The 17,848-nt window shown below is 46.3% G+C and overlaps 3 protein-coding genes across 6 annotated transcripts; 1 reads left to right on the forward strand and 2 right to left on the reverse strand.

Moving 5' to 3' along the window:
- LOC109646281 (olfactory receptor 6N1-like) lies at positions 1-993 on the reverse strand. The gene has a single exon (XM_020112009.2). It carries the CDS (start codon positions 991-993, stop codon positions 1-3), a length of 993 nt encoding a protein of 330 aa, XP_019967568.2.
- A 1,683-nt stretch (positions 994-2,676) lies between these two features.
- Positions 2,677-3,603, reverse strand: LOC109646282 (olfactory receptor 6N2-like). Its single transcript, XM_020112010.2, has one exon. It carries the CDS (start codon positions 3,601-3,603, stop codon positions 2,677-2,679), a length of 927 nt encoding a protein of 308 aa, XP_019967569.2.
- A 2,201-nt stretch (positions 3,604-5,804) lies between these two features.
- LOC109644954 (MAGUK p55 subfamily member 4-like) lies at positions 5,805-17,355 on the forward strand. Of its 4 annotated transcripts, XM_069532699.1 has the most exons (21): positions 5,823-6,101; positions 6,714-6,764; positions 7,349-7,470; positions 7,544-7,621; positions 7,806-7,889; positions 8,927-9,058; positions 11,958-12,039; positions 12,121-12,206; positions 12,599-12,670; positions 12,744-12,940; positions 13,148-13,206; positions 13,566-13,583; positions 14,354-14,386; positions 14,535-14,555; positions 14,774-14,812; positions 15,008-15,175; positions 15,428-15,508; positions 15,710-15,803; positions 15,997-16,105; positions 16,212-16,346; positions 16,441-17,355. In XM_069532699.1, exons 2-21 carry the CDS (start codon positions 6,743-6,745, stop codon positions 16,624-16,626), a joined length of 1,818 nt encoding a protein of 605 aa, XP_069388800.1. In that variant the 5' UTR covers positions 5,823-6,101; positions 6,714-6,742; the 3' UTR covers positions 16,627-17,355. The 4 variants fall into 4 exon arrangements, 3 of the variants coding, with proteins under 3 accessions (XP_069388798.1, XP_069388800.1, XP_069388799.1); XR_011244285.1 differs by lacking the exons at positions 11,958-12,039; positions 12,121-12,206; positions 12,599-12,670; ... (10 more) ...; positions 16,212-16,346; positions 16,441-17,355 and adding exons at positions 9,338-9,644; positions 10,047-11,201; positions 11,292-11,386 and having other exon boundaries at positions 5,806-6,101; XM_069532697.1 differs by lacking the exons at positions 11,958-12,039; positions 12,121-12,206; positions 12,599-12,670; ... (10 more) ...; positions 16,212-16,346; positions 16,441-17,355 and adding exons at positions 9,338-9,644; positions 10,047-11,348 and having other exon boundaries at positions 5,805-6,101.
- The last annotated feature ends 493 nt before the right edge of the window (positions 17,356-17,848 follow it).

Here is a 17,848-nt window from a genome sequence, read left to right on the forward strand (position 1 = left end):
TCAGTAGCTAGTTGTGTGACAGTCAGAGCTTTGTGCCTGTTGGACCTTTGGTTTAGCAGCAAGAGCAATTTTACAAATCTTCACACGTCTAAAAATGACTCCTCTGATTTGAGGCAGATTCAGGCCGTAAACCAGAGGGTTAGTGATGGGGGGGACGATCAAAAACTCCATAGATAAAAAAACGATGGCAAATGTATTGACTTCATCAACTGTATAAAGTGAAACTTCGCACAGTATGGAGATGCAGAAGTTCAGAAAGGTGATGATGTGGGGGAGGCAGGTTTGTAACGCCTTCCCTCTGAATTCAGTCGAGCTCCTCCTGCACACCAGCAGAATACGCAGGTACGTGTACAGGACAAAGAACAGGGGGACAACGATGTATAACACAACAAGAACCTGACGAGCTATGTCCTCCGTGGTCGTGTCCACACAGGAGAGTTGAACCACAGACCAGATGGTGCAAAAAAGCCTGTGCACTTTATTTCCACACAGAGGCAAACGACTGCTGAGATAGAAAAAGAAGCTGAAAACACACACAGGGGAGAACAGCGCAAAAATCAGAAGATGTCGCACCATCTTCAACGTCATTCTGCTGTGATAGTGTAACGGATGGAGAATAGCAACAAACCTGTCATAGGCCATGACAGTGAGAACAGTGATCTCTTGTCCTTTATAACTGTGGATAATGTACATCTGGATGAAACAAGACATACGAGAGATGAAGTGCGAGTCAGAGAGTACGTCCACGAGGAACCTGGGGAAGAAGGCGGCCGAGCCACACAGAGAGTTTAAAGACAGGAAGCAGATAAAGATGTACATGGGCTGATGCAGAGACTTCTCCAGGCAGACTGTGAGGAAAATGACAGCGTTAGCAGAGATGATGGTCACATAGGTCATCAGACACAGGCAGAAGAACAGATATCTGAGGGGCCCGTGGTCTGCAAACAGAGTGAAGTGGAAGAAGAGAGGACTCAGGCTGCTGTTGCTCCTCATGTCTGCACAGAGAGATGGAAGAAGAGTGAGAGCGATGGAGGCACAGACAGAACAGATTACAGTTAATTCCCTTCAAACAACTTTCAACGTCAGACAATACATGTGTTGATGTGCATGAATTCATGAAAGCCTCGCTGCTCTGGTTTGATTTGAGGAGCTGCAGCATCAGTGAGATCCACACTGAGGCTGAGCTCAGATTTTATCCTCTCACACAGCAGCCACGTGCACACGCCTGATCAGCTGATCAGTCCTGCTGCTCACAAACAAACTACACATTCTTTGTTTTTCTATTCACGTGAAGTGAGAGTGCAGTTTGGAAATACACACTCCCACATACACATCAGCACAAACCACAGATTGTGTGTATGATGGATGTGTGAGGGCCACTAGGGGCCAATTTTAACTTTTTAATAAATGAATGAAGAAACTGGTGCAATATATAAGACACAGCAGCTTTGTGTTCATGAAACCAGTTAGGATGAAAATGATCTTATTTCACTTTTGTCTTTAGACTTTTTCTCTGTTTCGCTCGTTTCACTCTGTGCACTCACTCAATAAGATGCGAGGCTCTGTTCACTGCACATGAGGGACATGAGGACATGAGGGACATGAGGACATGAGGACGTTTCCAGGGTTCGGGTCGGAGCGGAGAAGATGCCACAGCAGCAGGACGGAGGCCTGTTCTTTTTTACATTTGTAGAATTCACCATTTACCTCAATGATATTGGATTTGGCTGTAACACTGTTTACACCTGAAACTCCAAAAGTGTTACGTGAACTCAAACACTTCACCCCCCCCCCCCCCCCCCCCCCCAGTTTAATGAGAAGAATATTTCCTCTTTCATTCAATGTCCCATGAGTGACCACTGGGTGATAATGAGGTGTTTACTGAGGCTGGAGTCTGGTCCCCTGACTCACATGGACGACCTCTGTGGACGACCTCTGTGGACGACCTCTGTGGACGTCCATGTTACATCAGTGAATTACATCATATTCATTGGAAAACAGACACACACACACACACACACACACACACACACACACACACACACACACACACACACACACACACACACACACACACACACACACACACACACACACACACACAGCATCAACCTCTTGTGAAAGAGTTTTGGGGGAAATGATTCCTTATCACTGCGCTTGTACTCGTGTTAAAAGTTATCCAGGGGAGAACTTTGAAAACATCACATTATAATTTGAAACATCTGCAAAGAGCAGAAAAATGAGCAGTTTCCAAACTGGACAATATGAATAACAGACTTTGTTCGGACTTCATCTGTTGTTTCCTGTTTCACTTTAAGTTGTTATCTCGTGTGTCTGATGTTTAACTTCCTCTTGTCTTCTGCTCTGAGTCGATTCAGCACATATCACATTGTCATCATGAAGAGTTACCAGCAACAGAAAGAATAAAGATCTTTGAATTGAGTCATATTCTACTTTATTTAAAGACGTTTGAAACATTTACTTTAACATCGTACAGTTTACAACTTCTAAAATATGGATCCTCATTTTGGGACCATTAGAAAGTGAATCAATACAAATACAATGACACTAATATGATTCTCATGACAGCTGCTGATTCTCAGTGATGTTAAACTGAACCTTGCACGTACTCGTTATCACCACAGGTAAGAACACACAGATCACAGTGTTGATATATTAATGGAATTTGACCTGAACCAACAAATGTTTGAGGTGTTTGGAGATTTCTTTCATTTTGAGTCCGTATATAAAAGGATTAAGAAGAGGATGATACACGATTATTTGTAATGTCAATATCAAACGGGCAAATTTTGGTAAATCTGATTGCAGTCGAACTACAATGACGTCATAAGCAATAAAACAGGAAAGGTTGATTAGCACCAGCAGGTGAGGTAAACAGGTCTGCAGAGCTTTTCTCCGCATTGTTTTAAAACCTCTGTAAGTGACGAGGAATATCCTGGTGTAGGTAAAAAGTATAAAGAGCATCGGGACCAGGACAATATTCAGCAGCAGAAACACACCGTAAATGGACAGTGCCACTGAGCGCACACACTGAAGTGTGAAAATTGAAGTGTTGCAGAAGAGGCCGTTGAGCCTATCATGACAGAGCTTCACATTAATGTACAACACAACTGATATTCCAAGTTCACAAACAGGAACGAACCAAGCTGCGAAGAGAAAGACCTGGACAGTTGTCTTCCTCATGATTGTTGGATATTGCAGAGGTTTACATATGGACACATACCTGTCATAAGCCATGGCCGACAACAATAAAAACTCTGAAGTGGCCAGAGTGTAATACACAGCAGCTTGAAAGAGACAGCGCGGGAAGGTGGTGATCTGTTTTTCAGATAAGAAGTCGATCAGAAGTTTGGGGTAGATCGTTGTGCTGTAAAGTATAGAGTTGATTAACAGAGCTGCAATGAAAACATACATCGGCTCATGGAGGTTTTTATGAATCACGATAAGATACACAATGGTTGAATTCCAACAGATTATTAGAATATAAAATGCAAACATGACCACAAAATAAACATATCTGTATTTCTGCACTTCCACGTGTCCGTCCAAAGTGATATATGTTACATTCACTTCATCATCCATCAGGGTTCTGAGGGAATCAGTCACACATGCAGATCGTACAACAGGCGTTCAAAAATAAAGTCCTGATTCATTCACAGACAGCGGAGGGTTGGACTCTGGGTTTTTATCAGACTGCTTCTCCCTCCATGAACCTCATTAAACTCTTCACTCACATGTAAACAACCTCAGAAAACTCCAGAGTCCTGGACCCAAAGGTTTTGTTACTGTTGACCTCTGAGATGAGGGGTGAGACCCCAACACACTTCCTGTTCCTCACTGGCTGAGTGTTTCCTCCATGAGATCACATCGCCAAGAGAAGTAAGAGACTGAGGTCAGGTTGTGTAACATCCAACAGAGGAGCTAGAACCTTGTGACAGAGTCGGACGACGCTGTTGAACTAATACATCTATGTACTTGTTTGTTTATACACATGGTTTTCTTCTGTCCGTTCTCCCCACTCTCATGAATACAACATGCCTGGAGAGACGTTCTGTACATTTGGCACAAACATGGCTTAAGTGCTTTGACTTTGGTGTTGGAAGGTCGAAGGTCAAGGTCACAGTGGCCTCACAAAGGAAGGCGATATCTGGAGATCAGCTCGAGGGATTATCTCCAGTCTCAGAGACAGAGTTTTGTCTTGTATCTCCGTAAACCTTGAAGGAATTCTTTTACACAAACATTCACTTAGACTTGGAATTTAGGGTCAAAGGTCGAAGGTCAAGGTCACTGTGGCCTCACAGAGTGTGTTCATGTTTTTCTGATAATATTTTATTTCCATCTCTTATTTGATTAATATGAAGTTTATTCTTAATCACTGACAGATATTCTGTGTAATAGTCAGAAAGCAACAGCTTGTTCATACTTTCACAAAAGTGTCTTTGTGTGATGGTGACAAAGTCATTGTTTTAGTGTGTGTGTGTGTGTGTGTGTGCATGTGTGTGTGTGTGTGTGTGTGTGTGCGTGCGTGTGTGTGTGTGTGTGCGTGCGTGTGCTGATGTAAGGTTACTGTAATGAGAAACAACAGACCAGGCATCAGGGGACAGGCCTGACTACAGCCAGTCTGTAAACACCTCATTATCACCCAGTGGCCTCATGGGAAACTCAATCAGACACAGGTTCTGCAAACAACCCACGAGACGCAGAAAGACAAAGACATGAGTAACGTGTCCTTCAGGGACAGAAGTTTAGTTGCGTGTCTGTCAGAGTGAAGGAGAAACACACACACATGTTACAGCCATTGCTGACAAGTATCATGTCGTCTGTCAAGAAATGTAAATGTTGAAAATCCAACATGACGGACAGATGATCTGTCTTTTAACACGTCAGCCTTTATGGATGGGTCAGAGGCCGGGTCAGAGGCCGGGTCAGAGGCCGGGTCAGAGGCCGGGTCAGAGGCCGGGTCAGAGGCCGGGTCAGAACCAGTCCAGAGGAATCAAACCTCCGCACCTGGAGCGCCCAGTGGCTCCTGTGGTTGAGCGTGTTTAGGTGGAAGTTAAAGAGGAGGCAGGGGTCAGGTCTTGTTTTCAGGAACACAGATGCAATGATGAAAGAGTCAAGTTTTACTGATCAGGTTATAGTTTGTCTGTTCGCTTGATGACACAAAAACTACAGAACGGATCAACACCAAGAATCTGCTGTGGGTCAGGATCTTCTCACAGGGAGGAGCTGTGAGGTGGTGGACGTGAGCGTTGTCTTCTTCTGGTTCATCTTAATTTACTTTGAGTGGAGACGCTGAGGAGCAGGACGAGGCTCCGCCATGTTTTCTTCTATCCATCTGTTACTGTGACCATCACTCTCTCTCTTCAATGTTAATCACTGAGGAGGTGACCCAGTGACCACACACACACACACACACACACACACACACACACACAGAGACACACACACACACACACACACACACACACAGAGACACACACACACACACACACACACACAGAGACACACACACACACACACACACACTCAGCTGATAACGGCTGGTCTCTTGAAGAACCAGATGTTGCAGTGAAATTTAATGTATCACAACTTCTATGATGTGTGTTTGTGCATTGTTCTCTGTTTCCTGTGTGTGTGTGTGTGTGTGTGTGTGTGTGTGTGTCTGTGTGTGAGTGTGTGTGTGTGTGGCTAAAAGCAGCGAAGAGTTAAGAAGCTTTGTGATCTGTTGAAGTGCTTAAAGTGAGAGAGAGCGTGAGTGGACGATAGACGGAAGAAGGCTTTAGAAAGAGTGAGAAGATGTGGAGAGGTGGATGAAGAACACAACAGCAGATGGAGTGAGTGTCAGGAGGCCGGGGGAGGAAAGAGAAGGATTTTAAAAACCCTAAAAGAGGGCAAAGAGACAGAGAGAGGGGGGGCAGGAGAGAGAGAGAGAGAGAGGGAGGAAGGGAGAGAGAGAGGCCTGGTTGGTGGATTAAGTCGTGTTAGAGAGGATTAGTGTCTGTTTTGGTTTGGTAGTAAAATCACATCCTGTCAGTCACACACAGAAACATCAGCAGACACACACATCACCACAGGAGCTGGTGAGTTCCTCTTGTTTTACATTTGACTGTGTGTGTGTGTGTGTGTGTCTGTGTGTGTGTCTGTGTGTGTCTGTGTGTGTGTCTGTGTGTGTCTGTGTGTGTGTCTGTGTGTGTGTGTGTGTGTCTGTGTGTGTGTCTGTGTGTGTGTGTTCTAGTTGTCAGCGTCAGTAATGACAACGGTGATGATTTGCATCAAACAAAATTGTTGGACCAATTGACACTGACCAGACGATGGTGCCACAGGTGAGAGTATATAAAGACCATCACTGACTGTATATAAAGATGATCACTGACTGTATATAAAGATGATCACTGACTGTATATAAAGATGATCACTGACTGTATATAAAGATGATCACTGACTGTATATAAAGACGATCCAGGTTTTATTTTGAAAATACAAAGTAATGAATTGTTTCCTCTGATTCATCCTGATTAAAGTTTATTTTCTCTATTATCACCTCCTCTGTTTGTGTGTTTGTGTGTTTGTGTGATTTTGTGTTTTTGTGTTTGTGTGTTTGTGTGTTTGTGTGTTTGTGTGTTTGTGTGTTTAAATGACGGTTGGTTCTTGTCACATTCTGGTTATATATGTATTTATTTATTTGTTTGCAGTGGAGAAGCAGCCGGTCTGGACCATCACCATGAGACAAGCAATGGAGGACGGTGAGAAACACACACACACACACACACACACACACACACACACACACACACACACACACACAGCCTCCATTAGACGCTGACCTTCATCGTCTTATTGTCTAAATCCTTCATTTGGACGGACTCTTATGTAAAAACTAATTGTGTTGGTATTAGCGTCTCTTCAGGGTCACGGCTCCTCACTAAGGTTCATCCTGTCTGAGACCAACATGTTTCACCTCCTCATTCAACATCTGCTGAGTGGATTCAGTCTCCAACCTTAGAATCTTTTTACATCGTTGGCACGACGTCCAAACTGAGTCACAAAACAAATGTGACCCAGCCCACAGGGATTCAATCTGAATCTTCTCTGTGATGGAGAAGATGTTGAACCTGCACATCATCAGATTCTTTAACGGTCACACTGAAACATCCCAATAAAGTTTATTCAAACGAGACATTTACAATTTGCAGACAACTGTGAATTTGTTTATTTAGAAATCAGACGCTCATCAAGAACCAGATTACTGAAGGTTCTGACGTGAGCAGCCGATCCAACAGAGTCACACAGTGTGTGTGTGTGTGTGTGTGTGTGTGTGTGTGTGCAGGTGTCAGTGAGGTGTTGTCCAGTGTGGTGGATGATGTCGGTGAAGCCATCAGCAGGAACATCGGTGGTGCTCAGCTGCTCCATGACCTCCTGACCGCCCCGTGGCTGAGCTCCCTGCTGAAGGTACGATCACACAGATGTGCACACGCACAACACGTGTCCACTGATGATGTCACTTCCTGTTTTCTCCTTCCAGATGTACGAGTGCCTGTTGCAGTTCCAGAGGTCGACGCCCAGCCCCTTCCTGCCTCACTCCTCAGGACTGTCACACCAGGTTCACAATGTGTTCACACATGTTACATGATTCTGCACACGTGTGTAATCAGGTGCAGCCACGTCAGCTGCTTCAACAACGTCTATCGGGTCAATTTGTACGAAGTGACGTGAAAGACCCGAAAGACGAGATGACGATCTTCAAGTGAGAAGAGAGAGAGACACGAGTCTGTTTGTTCCATCAGATCATGACTGAGATACACAGAGTCCAGCGTCCATCAGCCGAGGCCAGAGAACTCTACAGTCTGCTGAGGTGTCCTCACCTCCAGGTCTGTACCTCACCTCCAGGTCTGTGCCTCACCCCTCGTCTGTACCTCACCCCCACGTCTGTACCTCACCTCCAGGTCTGTGCCTCACCCATCGTCTGTGCCTCACCCCCACGTCTGTACCTCACCTCCAGGTCTGTGCCTCACCCCCACGTCTGTACCTCCCCCCTCACCTCCAGGTCTGTGCCTCACCCCTCGTCTGTACCTCACCCCCTCGTCTGTGCCTCACCCCCACGTCTGTACCTCCCCCCTCACCTCCAGGTCTGTGCCTCACCCCTCGTCTGTACCTCACCCCCACGTCTGTACCTCACCTCCAGGTCTGTGCCTCACCCCTCGTCTGTACCTCACCCCCACGTCTGTACCTCACCTCCAGGTCTGTGCCTCACCCCCACGTCTGTACCTCCCCCCTCACCTCCAGGTCTGTGCCTCACCCCCACGTCTGTACCTCCCCCCTCACCTCCAGGTCTGTGCCTCACCTCCAGGTCTGTGCCTCACCCCCACGTCTGTACCTCACCCCCACGTCTGTACCTCCCCCCTCACCTCCAGGTCTGTACCTCCCCCCTCACCTCCAGGTCTGTGCCTCACCCCCACGTCTGTACCTCCCCCCTCACCTCCAGGTCTGTGCCTCACCCCTCGTCTGTACCTCACCCCCACGTCTGTACCTCACCTCCAGGTCTGTGCCTCACCCCCACGTCTGTACCTCACCCCCACGTCTGTACCTCCCTCCTCACCCCCACGTCTGTACCTCACCTCCAGGTCTGTGCCTCACCCCCACGTCTGTACCTCACCCCCACGTCTGTACCTCCCCCCTCACCTCCAGGTCTGTGCCTCACCCCCACGTCTGTACCTCCCCCCTCACCTCCAGGTCTGTGCCTCACCCCCACGTCTGTACCTCACCCCCAGGTTTGTGCCCCCCCCCCAGGTCTGTACCTCCCCCCTCACCTCCAGGTCTGTGCCTCCCCCCCAGGTCTGTACCTCCCCCCTCACCCCCAGGTTTGTGCCTCCCCCCCTCTCATTGTCTGTCTGTACCTGTCTGTCAGGCTCTCCTGTCGTCCCATGACAGCGTGGCTCAGTCAGATTATGGACCCGTCTTACTGCCGCTGCCTGACGAGTTACCTGAGGAGGAGGAGGCCATGAGGATCGTTTGTCTGGTGAAGAACAACCAGCCGCTGGTGAGACAGAATCTTTTCTCACTGCAGAACTCAGGAAACCACCTGAGTCCAAGTCTCTGAACTGAAACAGTGAATTTATGAGGAAGTGGTTTTCAAACACAAGGATTAAGACACAATAGTGTGTCAGTGTGATTTCTAGAGCTGATGGTTGATGACACTGACCAAACAGAACGGTCAGTGTCATGTGTGAGGATCGAAGCAGCTCGTTGAATATCATTTATAACTGATGTTTATTTTCAGTGTTTAAAAAATGCAGTGTCTTATCTTTCCCTCACTAAGAACGGATCAGAGCGCAGAGCGAGTGTAGGCGATGGGGTGGGAGTGGTTCGTAGACATTGGAGCAGCCTCCGTCGCCTCACGCTGGAGCGCCTCGCCCCCGGCAGACGGGCATGGTCGGGGGAGGAGCTCAGCCTGACGGAAAGTGAAGCCAGGCTGTTGCCCGTCCCCAGAGGAGACCGGTCCCGGCCCTTCCTGCCTCGCTATCAGTCGACAGGAAGCTGCTGTTTGTGCCCGCAGACCACAGAGCTCTGGAAGAACGAGCTCAACCAATCAGCTCCCTCCGTCTTCAGCCCTGCATCCTGTGCTGGTAAGAGGAGGAGAGGACGGTCGGTGCAGATGATCAACAATTAATCATCTGATCATTTCTTGATCTGGTCGTTCATCCATTAAATCAACACTCAGCTACTCTCCCACCTTAAACCAGCAGCTTCATTTATTGAGCATCGTTCTACTTTGAGCTGCTTGATCCATATGGACCAGAACTTGTACTAGAACTTCAAGTTCATCCCTTCATACGTCCATTTCTGCCCATTCCATTGTTGGACAGTCCATCTCTCACATTGGAAGACTGCAGACACTCTTTATTCTCACATCATCATTTGGCTTCTTTACTGTTTGCTGTTCTTTCATTCTTTAATCCTGTTAATTATATCGAGCTCACTTTTGTCTTGGTGTCTCTCCTCCTTGTCTCCGTCCTCCGTGCATGGAGGTTCATTTTCAGAGAAACACAAACCCAATGGGAGAGAAGGAGCTGGATCAGGCCTTGATGACTATGCCTACCCTCCACCTCCGGTCCTGGCTTTCAGTGTCAGCCTGCCCAGCTCCCCGGCCCTGTACAAAAAGGGGACGACAGGAGGACAATCAAGGAACATCCCAACCCCCGGCAGGGCTCCATCTTGTCCTGGGACGAGTCCTCTTCATGCCCACACTGCACCTTCCAGTCCTGCAGCTCAGCGCTCCACCCGTCAGCAGGGAGTTAGCACCCTCCCCACCCCTGCCAGGCAAATTGCCCCTCATAACAAACACCACCAGGAGACGGTCAGTCCTCCCAACACACACCTCTACTCCACCGCTCCTCATCACAGTGGACGCAGGAGTCAACCAAAACTGACACAAAATAAATGTCTCCAACCAAACCTTTGTCGGCATCCTCAGTCTCAGGCCCTCACTAAGCAGTGCAGCGTGGAGGAGCTCAGGTCCACTGTTCAGACGGCGGCCAGCAGCATCAAGCACGGCACCCAGGACGTTCGCCACCTTGGCCATAAGATGGTTGCAGTGACAGAGCTGATCACAGACAGCGTGGAGGAGAACGCCCAGGCACTCAACCTGCTGGCTGAGGTGGTCGACAAGCTCCAGGGGCTCATTGTGGCCAGCAAACACCCTGAGTCGTCACCGCCACGCAGGCCGAGACAGCACACTCCTCCCCCACCTCCTCTGAGAGTCTCCTCAATCTCTCCAACAGTGGTCCGCAAATCTCCCACACCTCACCCACGGCACCTGTCATCCTCCCCTTCTTCTTCTTCTCGCTCCTCCTTTTCTTCTTCATCCTCCTCCGTCAGTTCCTGTGCCGACGGCTTTCCAACGTCCAAGAGTCCAAAACAAACAAACAGAGGCTCCAAGAGGACGCTGGTGACGTTTGGAGCCACCCACAGGTCAGGTGGTAGTAACGGACAGATGAGCTCCAGCAACAGATCAGCTTCTCGAGTGCCTCTGGAGGATGAACAGGACTGTAACAGCACAGGTTGTTTGACAGTCAAGAAGAAGAAGGAGAAGCAGGAGAAGAAGAAGAAGAAGAAATAGGATGAAAACCTTCTCCTCTCCTCGTCTGCTCTGGATCTGCAAATAGAAACTGACTGAAAACCAAGTAAATCTTTCACTTGTGGTGAGAAAATGTTTCACAAACAGGAAATCGTCTAAATCCAAATCAGCAGTTCAAGGTTTTATTTTTCACCAGGTACCAGAAGCAGATTGAAATCAACTCACACAACAAACATTCGTTTGAGTCGCTGGATTGAACTCTTGATGTGGAAATATTCCAAATATTTAAAGGTACTCAAAAATGTTATTCCCTCAAACCACATTTACCATTTTATCCAGGAACCATGACCATCATCATCATCATCACCATCATCATCATCATCATCGTCATCATCATCATCATCATCATCATCGTCATCATCATCATCATCGTCATCATCATCATCATCATCGTCATCATCATCATCATCATCATCATCGTCATCATCATCATCATCATCATCATCATCATCAAATTGATGTATAAATACACGTTAAACAACCTTGGAGCTTCCCTCCCCCCTGCTACCCACCACCTGCCGTCCACACGATACGTTAATATGACGACTTGTGAAGGTGAAACACCAGAGGTCCGAGCTTTGAGCCCTGAGGAACTCCACATATCAAGTCAGGTTGATCACATCAGTCGGTGGCTCCTGTGTCAGAGATTTGATTTGATCTGATGTTTTTAAAGGCTCAGTTCACCTTTTTTTTTTTTTTTCCATCTCCTCATTTTTACCTCCCTCTCCATGTCATCCGTCAGAGCTTCACTAAAACCTGGTGTTTGCAGCCAATGTTAAAGTTGTGTTCACTGGTCTGACAGGGGGCGACGATAAGGAGGGACGAGGAGACGGGAGGGATCTACATCGCCAGAGTGATTCATGGAGGACTGGCCGACCGCAGCGGTGAGATGAGGCCAGAAAGTGGGTGTCCTTATGAGGACAAAAGCAAGTCCCTATAATGGAAATCATGTCTCAATGTCTCAGGACTCCTCCATCCTGGGGATCTGGTCGTGGAGGTGAACGGTAACCCGGTGCTGGGTCTGGAGCCGGAGCAGGTCATCCAGATCCTGGTAGGAAATTTAAGTACATGCTGCTCTCAACACTGCCCCGCCCCCACTGACTGATACAGAGCGCTACTCGTTTTTTCAGTCTTTGTTAATATTGAAAATATTTCACAAAATGTGACACTACTCGTCTTCAGGTCGTTAACGTTACACACGACAAGTGTGAAGTCAGAAAGATGAATTCCACATTCACACAGACCTCGTTTGAATTAGTACAAGTAGAGGTACTCTGCATTACCAATATTATACTTAGTTCATTTGATGATAACACTTTTATTTGAGGGACTATTTCCACATTGTGGTTTTGTTATTTACATGTAAGTGAAAATGTACCAGTGAATTGAATTGTTTTCTTTTTTATGTTAAAATGATGAAGTTAAGTTGGTTTGTTTCCTCAGATCAAATCTCAGGGAACGATCCTGTTTAAGGTCGTTCCAAACGCAGCTCAGAGCAGCAGCAGCAACGTGTCGGTAAGAAACAGAACGTCTGAGGTGTAAAAGCTTTCAGATGTTTCTGTATCCACACTTTGTCTCTGTCCGTCAGGTGTACATGAAGGCGATGGTGGACTACTGCCCCCTGCAGGACTCCTCCATCCCCTGTCCGGATGCAGGGATGGCGTTCAGCAGAGGAGACCTGCTGGAGGTGGTGGACCAGTCGGACGGACGGTGGTGGCAGGCCAGGAAGCTGCCGTGTTCCGTGTCCTGCGCTGGACTCATTCCCTCTGCCAGCATGTTGAAGAGGTGACAGCGGATCCGTCTAACACCTGAACCACAGTCACAAACACCTCACTGCTGATTAACTTCTGTCCACTTTAACATCTGAGTACGATCGAGATTTCTAGGAAACAGTTTGCGGTTCTTTACTCTAGAACATTTTAGAGACGTTTTTTGTCACATTGATCGTTTCCCTGGAGCTTTTAAACGACACCATGTCTTTGTCCTCCACAGTAAACAGAGGGAGCAGTGGTGGACTCAGCCTCCGCCGGGCCACACCTGCATCCGGCCCTGTGAGGACTCGTCCATTGTTAATACCACTTCCCTCAGTGCATTTAGCGAGTATCCACCCCCCCGTCCCTGTGAAATCAAAAAGAAATCAGGAGGCACCTGAGATTAACGAAGTGTTTCAACAAATGTTTAGAATTCTGGTTTGTTTTGTCACCGTGGGAATTTTTTATTGATGACGAAATGTGAGAAGTGAACTTTCTGAATGAACTGAACTGATCCAGTAGAAAACCTGACAAAGATCACAGGAGAGGTCATTTTATTTTGAAGGAGCCCATATTTGATGGTGTAACCAATCAGGATCAATGTGTGAGTCATTTCTAACAGTTGTGTCTTTTCTCTGTGTTCACGCTGCTGACGACAGTGACGCTGGCTGAGAGCGGTGAGTGTGATACAGCACAATGATGTCATTCTTATTATTATTATTATTAGTAGTAGTAGTAGTAGTAGTAGTAGAATTAGTAGAAGAAGTAGAAGTAGTAGAATTAGTAGAAGTAGTAGAAGAAGTAGAAGTAGTAGAAGTAGTAGTAGAAGTAGTAGAAGTAGTAGTAGTAGAAGTAGTAGAAGTAGTAGTAGTAGAAGTAGTAGAAGTAGTAGTAGAAGTAGTATTCATATTCGTATTGTTATCACTGTTACAGACTTCACAGAACCTGCTCTGGATTCAGACCAGTAGTTCAGAATGTGACGTGATTCTAAGAAAAGTTTAAGAAAAAAGTTCCATCAAAGAAAAGTTTGTTCGCACCCAAACACACTAATCAATACAAATTCAGCACAAATGACCATTTTGGATCAAATGTCCCTACTCACATTATTTGCTGCCTTTAGGCTTTAATTGTTGCAAATGCTAAACTCTGTTAGCCTCATTCAAATGTCAGCCTCTTGGTGGCGCTAGAGGAAAAGTCAGAGGATCACAGAAGTTGGTAGGGTTCATCCTCTGGAGACAAAGTTTCGCATGAATCCATCAAATCTTCCAACAGATGAAAAGCTCTCATCCTGTTGTCGTCACACTGAGACGATGAATAACACGAACGTCCTTTGGAAACGATTCACATCGTCCAACAACATCAAATCACACTTTGAGAGTTTGTCGTCATTTTGTAACTCGTTCCATTTTATGTGTCTTTGACCTGAAGTTTTTTTAATCTGTTCCAGAGGACGACACTGATGACAAACGCACCCTCACAGGTAAAACATGTCAGAATCACAGTTACATATATATATATATATATATATATGTATATATGTATATATATATATATATGCAGTTTATATGATACAGTATTGGTTTTACACCAGTCTTCATCCATCACTGTTGTTTTTCTTCTGCCCACAGATGTGGAAGAAATGAATTTTGGTAGGTAAGTCTGTTCAGACTCAGGAAACGTGAAGCTGCATGTTTGTGTTTGGAAACTTTGAGTAAAAACCTGTTTTAATGAACTTTCACCTGAACGTTGTTTCATTCGATATGAGGATATTTAGATTCTCTGCTGAGAGGCTGTTTGTGCTTAATGTTCAAGAACAAAAGAGTTTGTACTTTATACTGAAACTTTGCTAAATGTTTCCTTGGTTCAGATGAAGCTGATTCTGATGTCACTGATGGAATCTACCTGGGTGAGACTCATCGTCACTCAGTGAACATACATGTTTATTAAAACATGCCAACCTGATGACATTGACTTGTCTGGAGTTAACATGTGTCTCTAGTGTCTCTAGTGTCTCTAGTGTCTCTAGTGTCCACAGTCAACAGAGAGCTGTTAGTAAATATGTGAAGACAAGAGGTTTCATATTGTTTGAACGTCTCCTCAGCTGGTTTCCGTCGTACTTTCCGTCTGTGGAGGAGAACGTCTTTCAGGAGGAGACGACAGTCCTGCACCTCCTGCTCCCCCAACAGCAGCACTCTGTCCACCCCTTATGAGGAGGTGGCTCTGTACCAGCGCCCCCCGCAGGAGAACCACCGCCTCATCATCCTTGTTGGTGAGGGAGGAACATTTAAACCTCATAATCGAGAACAGATGAATCTCTTTCTTAGAGTCTGTGTCTCTCCTGGCAGAGTCAGTGTTGAAGCTGAAGTCGTCAGCATTAAATGTGAAAGCTGATTTAAAAAGACTCATAAAAAGCTGAGATCCAGAGTTTCAGAGCTTTGTCTTTATTCCAGCAGTTTATTCATCAGCTGCTGTGGAACTGCTGACATCAGCGTGTCTGTATCTCTGACGTCTGTTCTCACAGGGGCCTCAGGAGTCGGAGTTAGTGAACTGAGGAAGAGACTCATCAAACTGAACCCGTCGACCGTCCAGGGACCCGTACCTCGTACGTGCTGCAGATTGAACTCCTTCATTTAATAATACACTTCAAATCAGTCCTCTGGAAAAAAGAGAATTATGAGGGAGAGATCCTGAAGTGTAACATGACTCAACGTTTATAACACAGAGGATTTGTGATGAGGTCGTCGATGTCTTCATGCTCATAGTGGTGAAATAATCACATGACCAGATTTGACTGTTTCTCCAGACACCACCCGTCCAATCAGAGCGGGGGAGCAGACAGGAAGAGAGTACCACTTTGTCACCAAAGAGTTGTTTGAGTACATGGTCTGTAACCACAGGTGGGCTTCTCTGCTTTCACTCATTTAATCTGCTTCTGACACAGAGCAGTGTCGTGGACGTAGTTCATTAAAAAATACAAACTGATTTTCTGATTTATCATTTTTTCTTTCTTGACCCGTTTTATATTCCAGAGTGTAATCACTGATGTGTGTGTGTGTGTGTGTGTGTGTGTGTGTGTGTGTGTGTGTGTAGGTTTGTGGAGTACGGTGAATATAAAGCTCACCTGTACGGGACGAGCATTGACGCCATCGATGACGTGCTGAAACGAGGACGAATGTGCATCATCGACGTGGAACCACATGTGAGTTTTATGAAGAGGATTCACAGAAACACACTCACACACACTTTATAACCAAACCCACAACCAGACACTGATACAGGAGCCCTGCTCACACTGTCTCTATCAGAGCATCCAGCCGCTGAGGACGAGGAAACTGAAGCCTTACGTGATCTTCATCAAAGTCCCCGACCCAGAGAGACTGAGACAGACGAGGAGAGACGCACGACTCATCACTAACTGCAGCATCAACAGAGCTTTCACAGTAAGAGACTCCGTCCTGTGGAGACACGCACTGACACATCTGCAGGTGTTAATGGTGACTGTGTGAGGACATGCTCATGTTTCTGTTCCTGCAGGAGGACGACTTCATGGAGCTGGAGGGGACGTCCCACATGATGGAGACAAAGTACAAACAGTTGTTCGACAGCGTGCTGGTGAACGATGAGCTGCAGGACGCCTGCACGCAGCTGTGCTCCATCATCCAACAGGCTCAGAACGAGCCTCAGTGGATTCCTGTGAGCTGGAGCCGAACAGAGGCGTAGAGCACAAAGCAGGAGGAGGGAGGAGAGGAAGGGAGGAGGAGACGATGGAGGATAAGATGAGGAGGAGCTGAGGAGAGATGAGAGGAAACTGATGATGATTCTCTGTCGGTGCCACAGCTGCTTTAAGTGCAGTAATTGAGTAAATGTACTTAGTTACTTTGCACCATTGACACTCTACCACTCAAGACGTTTACAGAAAAGTTTCTGTGAAACTCGTCTCACAAACCAACAGCTTCACCACACGACTGATTGTTTTCCTGTGTCTCACACACTTCATCAGACAATAACAGTAAAGTCCAACGAAACTCCCTCCTAAGTTATTAAGAAGAACGTCCATTATGACATAAACAGGAAACAGAATGAGCTCATCTCTATTTGTCCCACACGGTGTGTGCTCCTCTGGATTAATGCTGATGTTCCTGGAGTTTAAATCACACGTCGGATGAGATTCTACATCATAGCTGTTGTTTCACTCGTTCTGTCCTGGAAAATAAGAAATCATTCAAACTAAATAAGGATTTCAGCTCATTAGTCAATGACGGTCGTGTAGAATATCTAAATGAAATCTCTTTAAATGTTGTGACATGTTTGTTCTGTGCAGAGTGAAAGTGAGCGTCATTAAAACTCCAGATAAAATCCCCCTGGTGTTCCTCAGGTTAATCCTGAGCAGGCAGATGTAGGATTAGTGACTTTATGTCGGGGGGGGGGGGGGGGGCTCCTGCAGAGATCCAATAGATGAGACAGAAGAAATAATTAAAATGGATTCTACGAAGTAAAATGTAAAAACCTGTTGCATCAATAAAATCAATGTTATTACTCAGTGAACGTATTTTTTTATTGTCGTCATGTGGTTTATTAGTTTTCTTCGCCTGGATACATTTACCCTGACGATGCTCCACCCAGTGGTCAATAATATATTGCATCTGGTTTTGTTTTGTTCGGGGGCGTGTCAGACACACAACATGAAGAAGCTTCAGTGTGTTAAAGGGTTAAACACACGAGAGGAAGGAAACATGAACAGTTTCTAAGTTACTTTACAACCTTGTCCCGCTTGAACACTGACCTCGTCAGGACCAGGAGACGTCACGGGACCAGAGCTAAACTTCCTAAGGTCAGAGGTCAGAGGTCAGAGGTGTGGGCAGGTTAGGGGTTAGATATGAACTGGTCCTGGTGAAAGTACGAATAAGGTTTTACTTAGACTGTCCACGATGAATGGAAGTCA

Source organism: Paralichthys olivaceus, chromosome 10 (assembly GCF_024713975.1).
Source record: "Paralichthys olivaceus isolate ysfri-2021 chromosome 10, ASM2471397v2, whole genome shotgun sequence".
Taxonomy (NCBI): Eukaryota; Metazoa; Chordata; class Actinopteri; order Pleuronectiformes; family Paralichthyidae; genus Paralichthys; species Paralichthys olivaceus.